General features: G+C 43.0%; 2 protein-coding genes across 2 annotated transcripts; both read right to left on the bottom strand.

Moving 5' to 3' along the window:
• Positions 1 to 5,870: 5,870 nt before the first annotated feature.
• MELLADRAFT_86516 (uncharacterized protein) lies at positions 5,871 to 7,340 on the bottom strand (the record flags this gene model as incomplete). Its single annotated transcript, XM_007419441.1, has 3 exons — positions 5,871 to 6,041; positions 6,104 to 6,334; positions 6,516 to 7,340. 3 exons carry the CDS (start codon positions 7,338 to 7,340, stop codon positions 5,871 to 5,873), a joined length of 1,227 nt encoding a protein of 408 aa, XP_007419503.1.
• Positions 7,341 to 10,417: 3,077 nt separating this feature from the next.
• Positions 10,418 to 11,795, bottom strand: MELLADRAFT_73743 (uncharacterized protein; the record flags this gene model as incomplete). Its single annotated transcript, XM_007419440.1, has 5 exons — positions 10,418 to 10,734; positions 10,807 to 10,940; positions 11,125 to 11,250; positions 11,441 to 11,502; positions 11,693 to 11,795. The coding sequence occupies 4 exons, from the start codon at positions 11,747 to 11,749 to the stop codon at positions 10,862 to 10,864; spliced, it is 324 nt and encodes a 107-aa protein (XP_007419502.1).
• Positions 11,796 to 17,031: the final 5,236 nt, after the last annotated feature.

The following is a 17,031-nucleotide window of genomic DNA, read 5'->3' as shown; positions in this document are numbered from 1 at the left end:
TGCATGCGTTAGCCAATCGGTAAATTTACCGATTTGCTAACGCAAATTGATCAAAAGTTAACTACCGCGGGGCTAATTTTCCACCGGTGTGGAAAAGACCCCGCGGTTGCGTTAAATTTAACCTTACCGCACCCGATTTACCGACCAGTCTTTGACTTCACACACCACTCAACCACAATACCTACCCGCATTGATACATCCATCAACATTGCTACACAACCCAACTCACCGGCCTTCCTTTCGATCCACCACAGAGATCGGACTTACCCGTGTTTGACTTCACACACCGCTCAACAACAATTCCTACCTGCCCTCATCTCAATCAAGATTGATACACGGCAAAACCTACCAGCCTTCCTTTCGATCCGATCCCATAATCAAAAATTCACCACCTAAGTAAAACATACCATCCCCCTCCCAATCAGACCCCATACCCGAACACCAAACCCAACCAAGCAAAGATTGATCTCACCTCAATCAATCTTATACAGATACATAACACATTACAAGAACTGTATGTAGGTAATACATCACCCCTCCTCCCACTATGATCGCACCCACTTGCAAGTCATTACAATAGCCAAGATCCTTTCGGTCTTTATCATAATTTTCACCGCACCAGCTTTACAAAATCCCACCCTAGCTCATTCACCTTCCTCTTCATATTCCTCCTTTGACTTGAAGCACCCCATGGACCAATCGACTTCCTCTTCTATCACAAACCTGCTCCAACCACCACCTCACAACCTTGAAGCATCCACCGAAGACGAAATTAAGACAAAACTTCGCCAGCACGCAGAAGCCAATGGTTACAAGCTAACCATCCGATCATCTGAGTATAACAACTTTCGTAACAGCCTTCGTTTCCAATGTCATCGTTCTGGGCCAAAGCCATCCGACAACTCATGTTCTCAAAAGACAAACTGTCCTTTCTCCCTCAAAGCCTACGAGGTCGTCGCCCCCAATGTTCCCGAACATCTACAGGCCCTGGTCCAGAACAATACCCAACCTCCAGCTGGTACGTGGAAGATCGACATCAAGAATCCAAGTCACAACCATGGACCGATTGGATCAGAAGTATGTCCGCTTTTAACTCCTCCGGTCCCTAACGTTGATGAGTTTTGAGCACCATATTCATCTCAGGCCGAGAAATCAACGGTAAAGACTTCAATAGCCGAGAGCCTTGCCGTCATCAAGCAACGATCAACCTTGGTGAGTAGTCTCTATTCCCAACAGTGCCGATCAGAAGGGCTGAATTGGGGTGATTCCATCGGCAGATATCCAATCAATTATCCCAACTTTTGCCAAACGATCGCAGCCAGGCCCTCGCTGAGATTCAAAAAGTCTTGGAGAAATATCAGAACCCTCTTGCATCGACTGTAACTCAGTCAAACAAATCAAATGACCTGATCGCAACGAACAACACTTCTCATTTCATTCCAGAAGATATCAGCAACTCCTTGACACCTAGCTTACCGGCCGTGAGTTTCTTCTTTTTTTACATTCCCAGTACTTGCACCCAAATCTGATCATGATATTGCAGACTTTGATCGAGCAGCATCTGAAAACAAAGAAAAAGAAAAAAAAGATACAACCCCCTGCATCTGTACCCCTCCTCGTACCTTCAGCTCTTCCAGCCTTCCCACCTCAAGGTTCATCTCAACTTCGAGCTTCACCTCAACCTGTCTCACCTCAACCTCGACCTGTCTCACCTCAACCTCAACCTCAACCTCCGCCCCCTGCGTTCTCAACCCAAATTTCAAAGCCCGCTCACACCGTTCCACCTCAAGCTTCATCTCAATATGCAGCTTCACCCCAACGTGTCTCACCTTCATCCCCACCTGCTGTTTTCCCAAGGCTAATCTCTCAGCTTGATCATATTACCGCTCCACCCTCCTTACCCTTCATTACAACTAGACCAACAATAACAACCGACGTCAAACTATTGGTTGATTATGAATCAGAACCATCAGTAAGCCTTGATTCTCTATTCTCTACTTGCCTTGTGCCTTACTAACCTTTGTTGTGTTGAACTGCACCAAAGCCTCCGAATAGTCCTAGGGATGCTGTTATTGATATCATCACCGATCCAATTTGTCAGGTATGTTGATCAGGTTGAATCATGCCATGATGAGACGTATCAATGAATTTCGAAGTTGAATCAGCAACTGACTGTTTGGTTTCCGTAGTCTCCGCACGCCGATCAACCACCTAATCATGTAGACGACTACGCGGATGAAAGCTTTGATTTAGATACCTTAATCCCCCCTACTACAAGCCCTGAGAAGCAACATCAAGACGATCTGAAGCAAGATCAAGATGATTTAGATGTTCTATTCCCCCCTCTCACTAGCAGCCCTTCGATTCTAGAAGCCACAAGCATAAGCAAGACTGAAAACGCCTCCGTCAATGTATTGCCTGAAATCAAATCTTTTCAGGCTCCAAGTGTGAGTATATCGCTTCTTAAGTTCACGCATGTTCCAGCCCCTTTGTGCGCATCTCATATTGATTGCCCTCACTATATCTATATAGCGAATTAAGAAGAGGGCCCGATCAAACCCATCCGGAACAATCACCACTTCTGTTCGTAGGTCAACAAGGCAGAATCCCGCCAACATGGAGACCTCCCGCCACACCGGTTCTCGTCGTTCTACTCGATCCTGCAACACCAAAAAAGTGTGTACGTGTGTCCCCACTTCTTTGTTTGTCTGCAACTTGAACTGTGTTCTAACTTGTGATGTGATTGGATCAGGATACTCGAGTTCCACATTGGCTACACGAGTATGTACAATCAGTAGCAGACCCTCGTCCTGACGGTCATTGTGGATATCGCGCAATTGCAATCGCGTTAGGCCGTCCTGAAGATCATTGGCTAACGGTGCGCGAAGACCTCATCGCTGAGCTACAGTCCAAATCGGATTTTTATGATCAACACTTCAAAGCACGCAAGAGAGGCGATGGCGACGTAGCTGATCACATTGCTGCCATCCGAACAAGCAGAGAGGAGGTGGTCGATACACCTGCACTCTGGCTCGACTCGGCTCAAATGTTGTACATCATCGCAACAACTTACAAAACAGTGTTCTGTGTCTATAGTGATAATGTATCTTTTTCAGCTTTCCCTCTCGATTGTCCAGCAAATGACAATCCTCCTATATTTCTATGTTATGATCGGACTTCACTTCACTTCTTATCGCTTTATCTGAACACCACTCCAGCTCTTGTTCCGATACCTAAGCCTTGGACAGAGTGGTACCATCTTGCACTACCTGAAGCAAAGGACTGGGATCATAAATATAATCATCACTTCATGTTGTTCCAAGAACGTATTGTACCTAGACTTACTGCCCCCAAGCCATTGTTGTATTCTCCCATTGAACTCGACCTTGTTTCCGACTCTGAATAGCACTAGTAATATATATACATTACTACTTTGGTTGAACAAATATTATCGTTAGTTCATTTTCAGTTTTTGAAGACATCTCAGACTCCATCATGCTGCCAATAAAATAAATTGAAGATTGATTACAAAAATCCGGCCTAACTTTTTTAATCATTGTAAACATTATTCACAAACTCAACCCATGAAATGCCACCTGTATTCATTCTTTAGCAATGAGTAAGGTGTTATTTAACACTGGTGTGGTCTTCATTAAGTGATGCTCGATGAACCTCATTTTACCATCTCAGAATGCCATTCTCACATGGTAACCAAAAAACATGGAAGATTTGATCACAAGTCATTGCACATAATAACTCATAACATTCAATCATATTCAATCATAGCATTTCACCGTTAAGGTCATACAACTCTTCATAGAGCAGATCCTCCGCTGCTTCATACTGGTCAGGCTCCTCAGCCTGAAGGTTTGGCTGCCCAGTTAAAACCTTCCAAAGGTTATCAGCCCACTCGGTCACCCTTTGAAAACGAGTTTTCAAAGGTTCATCATCATCAACCAACCTTTCTGGCAAGTGTATCTTTGTTTCTTCAATCTGACTCTTGAGCCCCGGTCCCCATTTTTTCCAAAGCTTACAGCACCTTCTTGACACAATGTTGTAGAGCGAGGCCAACCGTGATCGCACTGTTGGACTCAAAGCTGAAGAGTATAGTCAGCAAACATCAAGACTTATGTCCTGACACTGCTAGAACTCACCAGTCTCGACTCGTTGCTTTAGAGCAACCAGTCTGTCAAAGTACTGGTTTGCCCAACCCGTCATCTGCCTCACTTCCCGAGCAATACGCCGAAGCTCCTCAATAGCACATCTTCGCGATAAGAAGCTCTGGGTACCCAGCCGATCCCTCTCCGCTTCTTCAACCTCCGCTGGGGCATCTTCACCCCGATTCCAAAAAGGGTGATCCATTGTCATCGCAATCACAGCTTCCAGATCCGGCAATTCAGGCTGAACAGCTCTTGGGAAATTCACACGGTATTTATCTACTTGGCGCTTGTAAGTATAGTACTTGGTACGCACATCTCTGTTCCTATCAGCTATATGACGTGCCATGTATTGCTGCTGGCGCGCCCCTGGATGGTGAAAGACATTTGTCAGCTAATGTTGCGTGCGCATGTTTCAAATTTATCCAATGTAGGGCGTGGCAATGCAAAGGCTTACCGGTGTTGCGATGACGTCGCAACCTGGCCTCATGGATGCCAACCTTTGCTTCGTAAAGCTTCTCCCGCGCCAGGCTCATGGTGAGCAGTGCATTCTGATGATTACCTACAATAACAAAGGTTTTTGTCAGACATGTGTTGCTTAACTCCAAAAACAGATTGAGCACTAAAACCTACGCGTGACTCCGGTTAAGGATCGAAACTCAGCACCTCCAAGTTCCGAAGCCATGGCTTCGATTTGCTCTTCGATTGATGCCACACTCCCTGGAAGGGACATAAGTTCAATCCTCTCAGCGTCAGTCCTAGCTCTTCGGCGTATGTTTTGGAGCCCCTTGAGTCGGTCCCTGGAATGGGCAAGGAACGGGCCAGGTGTTCTTCAGCATGAGGAACACAGGTTCTGAATTGCTCATAGATCGAGGTACTCACCGAGCGCCAATAAGCTCTTCTTCCAAAGCCAGCAACACAAGCAGACGCTCCCTTTTCTGTTGCTGTGTCTCAGTAAGCACATCAAGCTGACGGACCTTCTGTTCGTTCCACTTATTCTCAAAGTAATCTCCTCCAACAGCTGGGTTTGCACGAACCAGATTCGATAGGGCTTGGTCAGCCTCTGCCAGGCGTTTGATTGCTTCACTCCGCTTGCGAGTCATATGAACAACTGGTGAGTAATAACACACAATACGTTGGGTAATGTAAGATTCCTAAATACCTACCTAAAGATAGTGTTTGTTCAATAGGAGTTGAATCTAACGTACCAGCTGAATGGCAAAGGTTTGTACGGTAATGGCTGGCTCGCATATCAATGGCATCCACACGATGCTGAGATGTCGAGTATCTCTCGGCGCTGACGAGCGAGTCAAGAGTTGACCAAAGGCGCTCAGAGCCTTCTCCGTCAGAAAGCCCCCAGCCTTGATTGAGCCTAGGATTCCATTTCAGTTGGCAGGACCATCGATGGACGTATGCGTGAAATACGCTAGTCCCAAACTTGAGACGCCTTGCATGCCGCTCTGCTTCAAACATTCCACGCTGAAATATAATACAAATAAAGATAGAGAAGTGTGATTTTGGTCAGATAGGAATGGGTAGGGATCAAGTATTGTTAGGTATCTCACGGATTCAATACCGTTCTCCATGGTACATCCTATATCGTATAGGAACCCTATCCTCTGTTCTTCAGTCAAAGCAAGGAATGACTCTATCAAGCTATAGCTGTAATGAAGTCTAACACATAATCAAAGCACATGTTAGAATAGCATTATCTTATGACTCAGAGTCAGGCACTTGCTTTTCGCCACTCTGAACGATGTTGGCAAAACGAATAGGGTGATCATGTCGGCAGACCATTGCCATCAACCCTGTTTCGTCACATCCAGCCCAATGCCCCTTTGCTCGACGATCGTTAGCTGCTGTATGTTGTTCAGCACATGCTGACTGTAGAATGTCGGTAAGCATTGCCTCCAAACTTTGTGCAAATATTAAAGTTCGTCACTTACTGCTTCTTCTTCCGGCATTCCAGCAAGGCGATGTTCCATTTGAGTTACTTGAGCCTCAGGTAAGAAATTGTCGGGCATGACTGTTGGAATCTTTGCGGCCTTGGTTCCAGCTGCTATATGTCTTCGGTGCTGAAAATTGCCGTCCAAGCAGACAACGATGTCAGGCTCACCTTCAACAGTACTTGGCACTGGGGTGCCAAAACATCGCGGGCAGTTCTCCGCAAGCTTATCCTTGGGAGTTAGAGAGAGTTCAACATCGAGGGCTTTATCGGTGGCTGTGAGCATCTTTCGATATGTGTCAATAGCCCATCGAAATGGGGTGTGCCATTGACGTGGCTACTCAGTATGAGTGGGATACAAGATCAGTATTTTATTTTTCCCATCGTAGGGCAAATGGTAATTTGCAACTGACCTGTTCGTTCTTGGTCAGTAACAGTGGATTGAAGGCATCCAGATATTCGTCAAGTCCTCTGGTCCAAGGTTCCACACGACTAGTACAGTACTTCCAAGTCGTGTGGAAGAATCTGAGTAGGCGTATCGAAAACGCAGTCTCGGGGTATTTTGGTGAGCCTCCGATGTATCCCATGTAGATGAGCCTGGTGTTATCGTTCTGATGACATCCGCAAAACTTTACCTCCAACTTCTTTCGATCTAAAAAGTGAATAACAACTACATCAGCATCATGATTTCTATTTGAGGACGTAGCAATAGCAAAAGTCAAATGAGAGATGACACAGCTGAATGTACATAGGATGTCGACAAGATCAAGGTGTCTAACTCGAAGTTGATGACCTTGACAAGTACACTGCGGTTTCCGATCCAGGTCCCACTGGTTCGGATCCCCCCATTCGGTCGTATGGAGATGACATTCAATATATGCGTAGAACATCTCTTGAGTGGCACGTTGCAATGCAAGCGCTCGTTCCTGTCGTTCATCTTCGACACGCGCACGTTCGATGTCATCAATAAAACCAGGCACTTGAGGTCCGAGTCCGAGGTCGAGATACTGATTATCCAAGTGATTTAAAAAGTCGGCGTTGACATCGTATTCGTCGGAATCCAAAGGTTGGCCCAAATGATGTGAGTTTGGCACCGTTGCGCGCACCGCTGGCATATGAGCCTGTACGGCCGCAGCCATCCGTGCAAAATGTTTGCGTTGAGCTTCGGTCTTTGGCTTTTTGAGCCAGTACGGCTTCTTGGGTTTGAAAGGCTGATGAACACCTTCGAACCGGGGCATGTTGAACGATTGATTTTGATTTGCGGTGCTTTGCTGAAATGATACGATTTGTTAGGGTCCGTGTATGGTTGGGATTTGTTGATCTCTGGTCAATATGTGAAATGGTGGAGTGGTAATTGATTGGTTGAAGAAGAATCAAGTTGGCAGTGAGGAGTGCGGTAGGGTTGGTCCTTGGTCAGCTGGGTCGGTGCCGTTGTCAACCCCCCAACCTTCGTACATACAGTTATGTACAAGTATGTACCTGGCCTTGCCAATGACATACAACTGAAGAGTAAAAAATGGTTCTCTTCAATTGTCTAACAATCATGAATACAGCCGTATTCATGATTGATGAACACTTAAAAAAACCATTCAAATGTTTTGAAAAAACTATTTGAATAATCACAGCAAAAAAATGTGGTGATCAATGATCTTTGCTGTGATTATTGAAAAAAAATAATTTCATATGTTCATCAATCATGAATACTGCTGTACAATTGAAGAGAACTTTTGGACATCAATGGCCTTTTTCCTAGATGATTAAAAAATTCATTCAATGTGTGACTCAAGCAGGGGTGGACATGTGATATTGAAGGAATTATTGGCTGGTCAAATATACAAACCTTTCCAACAACTTGGAGAAATAGATGAACAATGAAGTGACTCTGGGTCTTGAGAAGGCCTTCAATCTTTGTATAGAGTGTGCCACTCTTGTGCTTTGAGCCTTGTCCCACATCTTCAGAGCAGGAGACAAGATGCCCAATTGTGATATTGAAGTGGGATTTGAATGTTGAGAATGCAGGATATGGATAAAAAGTCAATATTGACTTATGTCTAAAACATAGGAAAGTCCTTTTTACAAAGAAGTCATCCACAAATATCCCATATGTTCAAGGGGTTTATGTGGTTATGGGACCTGAGCAGGATTCAAAATGACCAATTTTGATATTCAGGTAAAATTGAATGTTGGGATGGGGGATATTGATGAAAAATTAATAATTAAATGTGTCCACTGTTTAGGAAAGTAAATTACCAAAGGATGATAATGGATATATGTGCTTGACTGGTCCACACACAGACTCATGTCAATGAGTCTGGGTCAATGAGTATGTGTGGTTATGGACTCAAGATGACCAATTTTGATATTCAGTTGGAAATTGAATGTTGAAAATGCAATATATTGACTAAAATAATGATGAAATGTGCCCAGCATGTTGGAAAATACATTTTACAAAGTATCAATCCACAAATATCCCACATGTCCAATGTGTTTGGGTGGTAATGGGACCTGAGCGGGAGTCAACATGACCAAACTCTACTTTCAGGTGGACTTGAAAGTTGAGGATGGGGGATGTTGATGAAAAGTCAATAATGAAATATGTCCAGTGTTTATGAAAGTAAATTACCAAAGGATGATGATGCATATATGTGATTGACTTATCCACACACACATATCCCACATGTCAATGTGTTTGTGTGGTTATGGAGTCAAAATGACCGATTTTGATATTGAAGTGGGAAATGGGATATGCAACCCTGATCCTAATAAGTGATCATAACAAAATGGATGTTGAAGATTCACTTTTTATTGATCAACAGTGATTAATGAAATAGGTCCAGCGTGTAAGAAACATTTTACATAGAAGCAATCCACAATTATAATAATGCATATATGTGCTTGACTTATCCGTGGGAATTGACTGTTTAAGATGCCAGATATTGATAAAAAGTAAATAATGAAATGTGTCCAGCATGTAAGAAATGTCCAGTTTGTAGGAAAGTACATTTTCAAAGAAGCAATCCACAACTATCCCATAAGATCAATGTGTTTGTGTTTGTGAGGCAATGGGACCTGAGCAGGAGTCAACATGACCAATTTTGATATTGTGGTGGCAATTGAATGTTGAGGATGCATGCAAGATATTGAGAAAAAGTGGATAATTGATATTCAGGTGGAATTGAATGTTGGGATGGGGGATATTGATGACTGGACACATAATGAAATCGGTCCAGTTATTAGGAAAGTATATTAGCAAAGGATGATAATGCATATAGGTGCTTGACTTGTTATACTGTGGCTGCCTGGTTTGACCAAGTACTCACACATAGAGCTTTTGTCCAATTGGTGATCAAACACAATCCTATTTGGGCAAAAGCTATATCAAAATTGATAAACCTTTTTTTTCAAATCTGAATAAGATGTGCCAAAGGAAATTCACTTCATAGTTCCACTAAGTATTTCCCATGTTGCACACCTTATGGGTCATTTCAACTCACTTGTGCGCCCTTCCGCCAAAATGGTTCGAGCAATGATAAAGACATCACGGTAAACCATGGATAGACTGACACCTGAAAACATTCTTGTTTAAGATCATTTGAGGGGGTAGTTTAACCATCTGGCCTGATAATCTACTCAATTATGAGCATCTCACTTTGCTGGAGATAGACTTGATGACATCAAGTCTATTCCAACTGTTTTGCGTAGAAAATGCTCAAGATACTTTTGACTATTACATGGATCATAAGTGTAGTATATATGTGATAATGAAGGTCGATTGTATCATTGAGATGGGCTAGGTGTAGTTGTTCTGAATGTCATCATTGCATCTATCTTACGTCTAATGACTCAATGACATCATTTCCAAATGACCAGTTTGTCTCTGAGACATTTCACTATTACATGGATCTGTATTCTTAGTGTCATCAAACAGTCATATGATAAATGTGTAATCACACCTGTAAGAACCTCAACTAACAACCGTTCTAAAGATAACATGTCTGACCTAAAAGTAATGAAATAGGAAAATGACAATATTAGAGAAGCACTCGATAAAACATATTAAAGATGTATCAAATGACTTATAGGTGCAGAAAAGGTGAGATGGTTAGTGTATGTAATAACTGATCCCTGGGGAACCAACGAGCAACATTTTATATCGGCAACATATAATTAAAAATAAGTAAAACAAATATATGTGTATATATATTTGTTTTTCATCTCTATTCAATTGGTACTGATAACTTTGATACTCGTGAACTTCAAATTCTTCATTGAGATAGCCTGAGTGTAGTTGTGTTTCATCGCATCATTGGATCTAATTGACAGCTCTAAATTTAGCGACATCGATTCCATCAAAACATGTAATTCATGTTTCTAATGGTTAGTATAAGACAATGCCTTGTTATTGTCTCGAGTGTAGATATTTTATCTCACTTCATATATATAAGAGCAGTCTGATCTTCTACAACTGTTCTGCTTAGTGATAGCACTTGTGTCGTCAACCATATTGAAAATGAGCCAGAGCCAGCCAGAAAAAGAAGCACCTACAGCGGAAAAACGGTGAGTAGTAGTATATGAACACCGATAATATATGCTACTGGAGCCACTAAATCGAAGCATGACGCGCGCAAAAGGCTAAACGATCGATGGGAACTGATTAGTGACTGTTTGGATTCATCAAGAATTGAAACACTTCAAAAGGCAAACCTCAAATTCATATGTGCAACTGGTACGATCCCACAATTCTTCATCGACGAAGTCTTCAATAAAACCGAGTCAAAGGAAATAAGCATTTGATGGCTCGAAGTTTGATTCTTTGGAGTTCGCATTCCGAGTCACATCTAATGGTAAACGAATCGAGAATCGAATAGAAGGAGGAATAGAATTGAGGTTATGATAACATATTGAGTGATGTGTTGATTAATATGGAGAATGCGAACACCAGTATGAAGAAGGCGAAAACAAGCACAATCCGTCAAGGTGAATCATAATGGGTGACATAGTGGTGAGTGAGCGGATGCGCGCCTTTCGAGGTTGGATGTTGATTTCATGCGCTTGAATCTGATACATTCGAGCTGATTGTCATGCTCAGGAAGAATTTGACCATTTGGTTCCAGTATTGGTGGTGGTTCGCTGATTAGAAGACATGACCTGGCGTGACGTGTAGATATATATTTGTCAGTCTCAGCTTACAAACCCAAGCATAACCTGCTTCATGCTATCAGAAACACATCCGGGTGTCTCGAAAGCATACGGGTCAAGCTCAAAGATCCGGCTAGGAGCGAGAGATCCTGAAGCAGGTGTGCGTTGGGAGAATAGTGGAGGAGACCACTTCACGTACCATCTAGAATTTGACCATTTGGTTCCAGCATCGGGGGTGGTTCGCTGATAAGAAGACATGACCTGGCATGAAGTGTAGATATACATTTGTCAGTCTCAGCTTACAAACCCAAGCATAACCTGCTTCATGCTATCAGAAACACATCCGGGTGTCTCGAAAGCATACGGGTCAAGCTCAAAGATCCGGCTAGGAGCGAGAGATCCTGAAGCAGGTGTGCGTTGGGAGAATAGTGGAGGAGATCAATTCACGTACCATCTTTTCCTTGGAGACATGGGTGACTGATGGCGAGGGTGGAGATCGGTGATGCATCGCAAGAGGAAAGGAGTTGGTTGATGTTATCCTAACCCATAGAGAGGATTCCGTGGTGGTCTATGGTGTGCTATGTGTAGTGGCGTGGTCGTAGTGGTAGGTAGGGCGGCTCGCAATACTGATACTTAGGTTTTGGTATGTGAGATTGAAACCTAAGTATCAGTATTGTGCGGCTTGCAGTACCGATACTTAGGTTTCAAATTGTGATATTGAAACCTAAGTATCGGCTGTTTGAGCCTGTCGCACAGTACAGCACGGTACCATGACAGTATCGGTTGGGCGTCTTGCAGTACCGATACTTGGGTATGTATCAAATTGTGATATTGAAAGCTCAGTATTGGTTCTGTGAACCAATTCGCACAGTACAACACGGTTTCATGATATACTTATACACAAAGGATTATATGTATTAAGATTTTTTTTGCGCAACAAACCAAATGTGATGATTAAAAGTAGATGAAAAAAGTCAATGGGTTAGGAGGAAGAGATGCAATGAATAAATGTTGGAGAGTAAGTTGATTCATGAAAAATCATTGTGGTTTGAAGCAGATTGTGTGACAACAAAGACTGGTTGTGGTGAATAAACTCTGACTTATACAGCAAAGATGAAGGGTAAAGCTTCGACATGGAAACCAGCACAATGAGGCCTCGAAGCGTGTTACATATTATAAGCAATAATCACTGATCCTGACATGCGGTCAGGAGTTAGTGGGATTGTTGGAGACCTAAATATATCAACTACACAAAGGTAATATTTTTGATTGGATCAAAATAACAAATGAATTTGTTATTTTGAATCTTGTGAACAATTTGATTGACAAAATTTCAAAGGCTTTTTGGGGAATATCAAAGATTGAGACGCTGACTCATTTATTAAATTTTTGACTGACAAAAGAGTGAATGAAAGGGTTCAACTCCCGTGATCGAAGATGAGAAGAACTAAAGGGAGATATATATAATATAATTAAAGCATGATGCCTTCTATTTTAATTTGAATTCAGCGTAGACAATGTCCAATCCAAGACAACTTCACCATTCGCAAAATTCAATGATCTTTGTGAAATAGTTCAATTTTGCAATTTCGATAAGTAATGCTATGCTTTGAGATTTTTGCGAGCATGGTACTGAGAATTGTATCAGTGTTGGATGAGTGAATGATTGTGAGAGATTGTTTTTGATCCTAAACATTGCTCTCCGGTACAACTACAACGGTGTAGCGTCGGGCTAAGATGTCCTCATACCAAGTCTGCATCAGACTTTTATCGTTCATGATTGCCGCAGGGCCCGCGGCAAGCATCTCAGGTGTAACCTTAGAGTCGGAAGTTTGATGAACTGCCAGTCGAATACTCCCCGGAAAATCTGTAGTTCGCAAACGAACATCACAGCTTTTTTTTTTGGGGTGTATGTGAACCCTGGGCTTGAGGAGCTTGCGATTGACATTCTTAAGGTGGTCCACTGCAGTGTATTGGAGTCAGTTTTTCAACCCAACCTGTTCACAGTGAGTTGATCAAAGCTGGTACTGACAAACGAGCTGGTTTAAATGCAGCGTGAAGTCCTTGCGTAGTTGGTCGTTTGGAGCAACCACGGCACTTTTGACCTGGCGAGTGGCGTTACGACCGGTGACAAATCGGTCGAATCTTTCAAGGAGATGGTTACCAAAGGAGAATGTGCTGAGATAAATTGGATCGGAGCTAAACTCCTTACTCCATCCGGCGTAAGGGTTTGTAGTAGTTGGGTTCCAAGAAGCCGCTAGGAGGTGGTAGTGCATACCATAGGTCTTGTGGGCAACCTGAAGCTGTTGTTTAAGAAAGAGTTAATAATAAATCAGTTTCGAATTCTGGCAGAGGTGTGCAAAAATAATAAAAATAATGTGGTTACTGTAGAATGTATGAATTCCATCTGCCTAATGCCCTTTTCCTGGAACTTCGCGATCTGGTTGATGTTACGGCTCAAAGCAAGTTCATCTTTTAATTTTCGAATATTAACTAGTCGTTCAAAGGTGGAACGGAATGGTTCTTCTTCGGCAGACAGGACTTCGTGAGGTAGAATGTCGACAGGATCATTGGAGATGACCAGAGCAATGCGAGCAAACAAAGGATTTTGAAAAATCTTCAAATCCATAGACGTCTTGATTTCTTGCCACGCTGCACAAACGTTCGTATTGTATATTGCAATACCAGCCAGGTCGTCTGTTGGAGGCACTGGAGTCCAAACAAGCTTGAGCATGACTGATGTTTGCAACAGACTAGTGAAGAACTTACTGATGTTGTCAACTGTTGCGGCTTTACTGAATTTGCGGAATCGGTGGTACGGCTTGGTTTCGTTTTCACGGACGGAACGATGACTAGGGAGAAACAAGATGCCTGATGTCAAAACAGTGAAATGGAATGTCACAGCTGGGTTTGTAAATGTGTAATAACTTAACACTCCGTATTTCAGTGTGTCATAAGAGATGCCGCCGGCGATACTCAACACTTGCAAGCGTGTTGTGAGTTCATTTTCAAGCGCCCTGGCTTCATCCAGAATAGCTTGCGGGATTCGGTTATTAGCTTTGGCCTTGGTGCACGAGAGGTAATGAGAAAGCTCTGTATCAGTCCAACTCTCTGCAAGTTCTCTATAGTTCTCAAGGGTAGGCTTGATTGGTGGGTTTTGGATAAGACGGATGCCGTTTACGTCTGCATGAATTGCAGACGGATTTGGGTGGGGGAGGTCGATGTGATGTGGTGGCAATACCACTGGGGTCTTTTTGGCACGTCTCTTTCGCCTCTTTGGCTCCGCAGGTGCTGAATCAGCTGCATCCTCTATAGCACAACAACACGAATGAGACCAGTCAGCCAGAGGCCTCACAGGGGTAAGAGTAACTTAACACACCTTCACCTGAAGAGTCAGCATCAACAGAGTCAATACCTCCAGCATCAGACACCAAATATGAGTCATCATCCGAACCTGAAAGAATGGAATCTGAGTTTCAAGGACCTTCGAGGAAACACTTGGCGCAACTTACTTTGAGACCTTGCAGATTCCTCAGAATTCGAACCATTGGGCGAGTCTATCAGAAAGGATCACCATCAAATTTGTACATATTCAAAGTCAGCATCTAAGCCTACAAGGATCAATCACAGGTGATTGCTGACCTGGGTTTGATGCATGACGAGTGGATCTCGTGTTTATGCTTCGACTTCCACTAGTGACAGACGCCGCCAATTTTGATGGCTTGGCCTTCCTGGTCCGGGTAGGCGGCATGGGTCAGCAAAATCTTCAATCAATGTCGAGAAGGTTCTATTGCCGGCGCGCTGTATCTATAATGTTGGAGGTTAGCAGGGAATAGGCATTTGAATAGGGTGAGATACGTACTGGGAAAGATAAGGTGTGCCCCTGGGAGGATGAAGAAGAAGTTGGGCGGTAGGTGGGGAGTCAGGATGGTGCGATTTGGTGTGTGGGTACGAGTTACATGTGTATTGTAGCACACGTGACATATGTCTGGTTTTGAGCCTTTTATGGATGTGTGCGACCAAGTTGTGGTTGCATAGGTGGGCTTGTGCAGTGTGTGGGTAACAGCAAAACTTGTATATGTACAAGATTTCCTTTTGGACAGACTGAGCGCACTTGGCTTAGTCTTCTTAAGGTGTGGTGGCTCCATTCAAGTTGCACAAGGTGTTCGATTTGGGGATTATGTAGGGGTATGTATATGTTGTTATCATGTATGTCGGGTGGTTTTTTGAGATGGTGGATTGTTTTGGTCTTGGAAGGGTGTAGTGCTTAAGGCATACAGTCTGGGCGGGTATACCATGTTGTGAACCATGTTGGAAATCCGACCAGGGTTACTCTTTGACCCCACGCGAAATGAAAATGACATGTACACATGTTATTTCACATGAGGGTATACCTGGACAAATATGAGGGGTGTTTCTTTCAAAGGTGGGGTTTTTTACAGTGAGGTATGGCGGTCGGGTGTTGTGTAAAAAATACTACCCGGGTTGCTCTAGTTACCCACCTTCTTCAAACGATCCATGTACGCATGTTTGAGTTGGATATCCGAGGGTTAACTTATTGAGCCTGTTGTTTGTTGTTCTCATACCCAAGTTATTATATTCTTGATGCTACAATTGTACAATCAGCTTTGTTTTCGGATCGTGTACAAGTGTCGATAGATTGATCTTTCAAACTGGGATCACTGTGTGCTATCTTGCTTACAGTGAGACGGTGAGAAATCACACGATTCCTAAGGTTGACATCGTAAATGAAGAATTCATTGCTCTGAGTCGTTTCTGTAAAAAGATGAACCAAACACTTGAACCAGGTGGACATTGAGAACGTTCGAAGGGGATATGAGCAGCTGTGGTGTGTGGTGTATATGTTATAAACTTAGGAGTCTGAGGGGAGGTATGTTTTATCTGGGGGGTAAGTTTTTGATTATGGGATTGGATTGAAGGAAAGGCCGGTGAGTTGGGTCGTGTAGCAATGTTGATTGATATCAATGTGGGTAGGTATTGTTGTTGAGTGGTGTGTGAAGTCAGAGACTGGTAAGGCTGGTCCCTGTGGAGTATGTATGGGGACGGGTTGGGTAGGTATGTGGCTAAGTCTGATACCTGTGGTGTATGTATCTGGTAGGTTTTGTATGTGGATGGTACAAATTTTGCTACAGTGGTGTGTTTGAACTGTGGGTGGGTACGTGGTTTGGTAGCATGGGGGTCTCCCTTATAGAAAAATGGACTTAGCCATTTCGACATCCCTTCAAGATGCTCCTTAAGATGCAACTTCATCTTGGCAGTGTGAAGTCGAATACCATTGGGCCATAGGTAAGGCTGTATGGCTTAATGGTATAGGGTTTTGACTTAAGTGTTCAGGTGAAAAAACCCCCCGGTCGGCTCCCTTTGAATGGCAAGCAAGAAATTTTGCTTTACCACTAGCTACAAGGCCCCATGAGTAGATCGCACTACACAAAATATAATATTTTCTGGGCAGAAAATTAAATTATTGATACACAAAAATATTGAGAGGCCAGGAGAAGGGCAAAAAATAAATAAAAATATGCATCTTGTTCCCTGCGGTGAGAGCTTCACTCTCCATATTTTTCCATATTTTTACAGTCCGTATTGATAAGTGTACTAACAATAAACCTTCATAATCATCCAATTAAAACCTGTAACAAGCACTGAAATTTGGCTCATTAGTGTTTAGAGAAACTTTTGATTTCTGAAAACACCTATAACTTTCGTCAAATCTGCCTCAAATCACTCGATTTTAAGTGCATTGGAAAGCTGACTCTTCCTCTCAACTTT

This window comes from Melampsora larici-populina (genome assembly GCF_000204055.1).
Source record: "Melampsora larici-populina 98AG31 unplaced genomic scaffold MELLAscaffold_193, whole genome shotgun sequence".
NCBI classification, from domain to species: Eukaryota; Fungi; Basidiomycota; class Pucciniomycetes; order Pucciniales; family Melampsoraceae; genus Melampsora; species Melampsora laricis-populina.
Note: the sequence above shows the minus strand (reverse complement) of the source record. Positions and strands in the feature narration are given on the sequence as shown.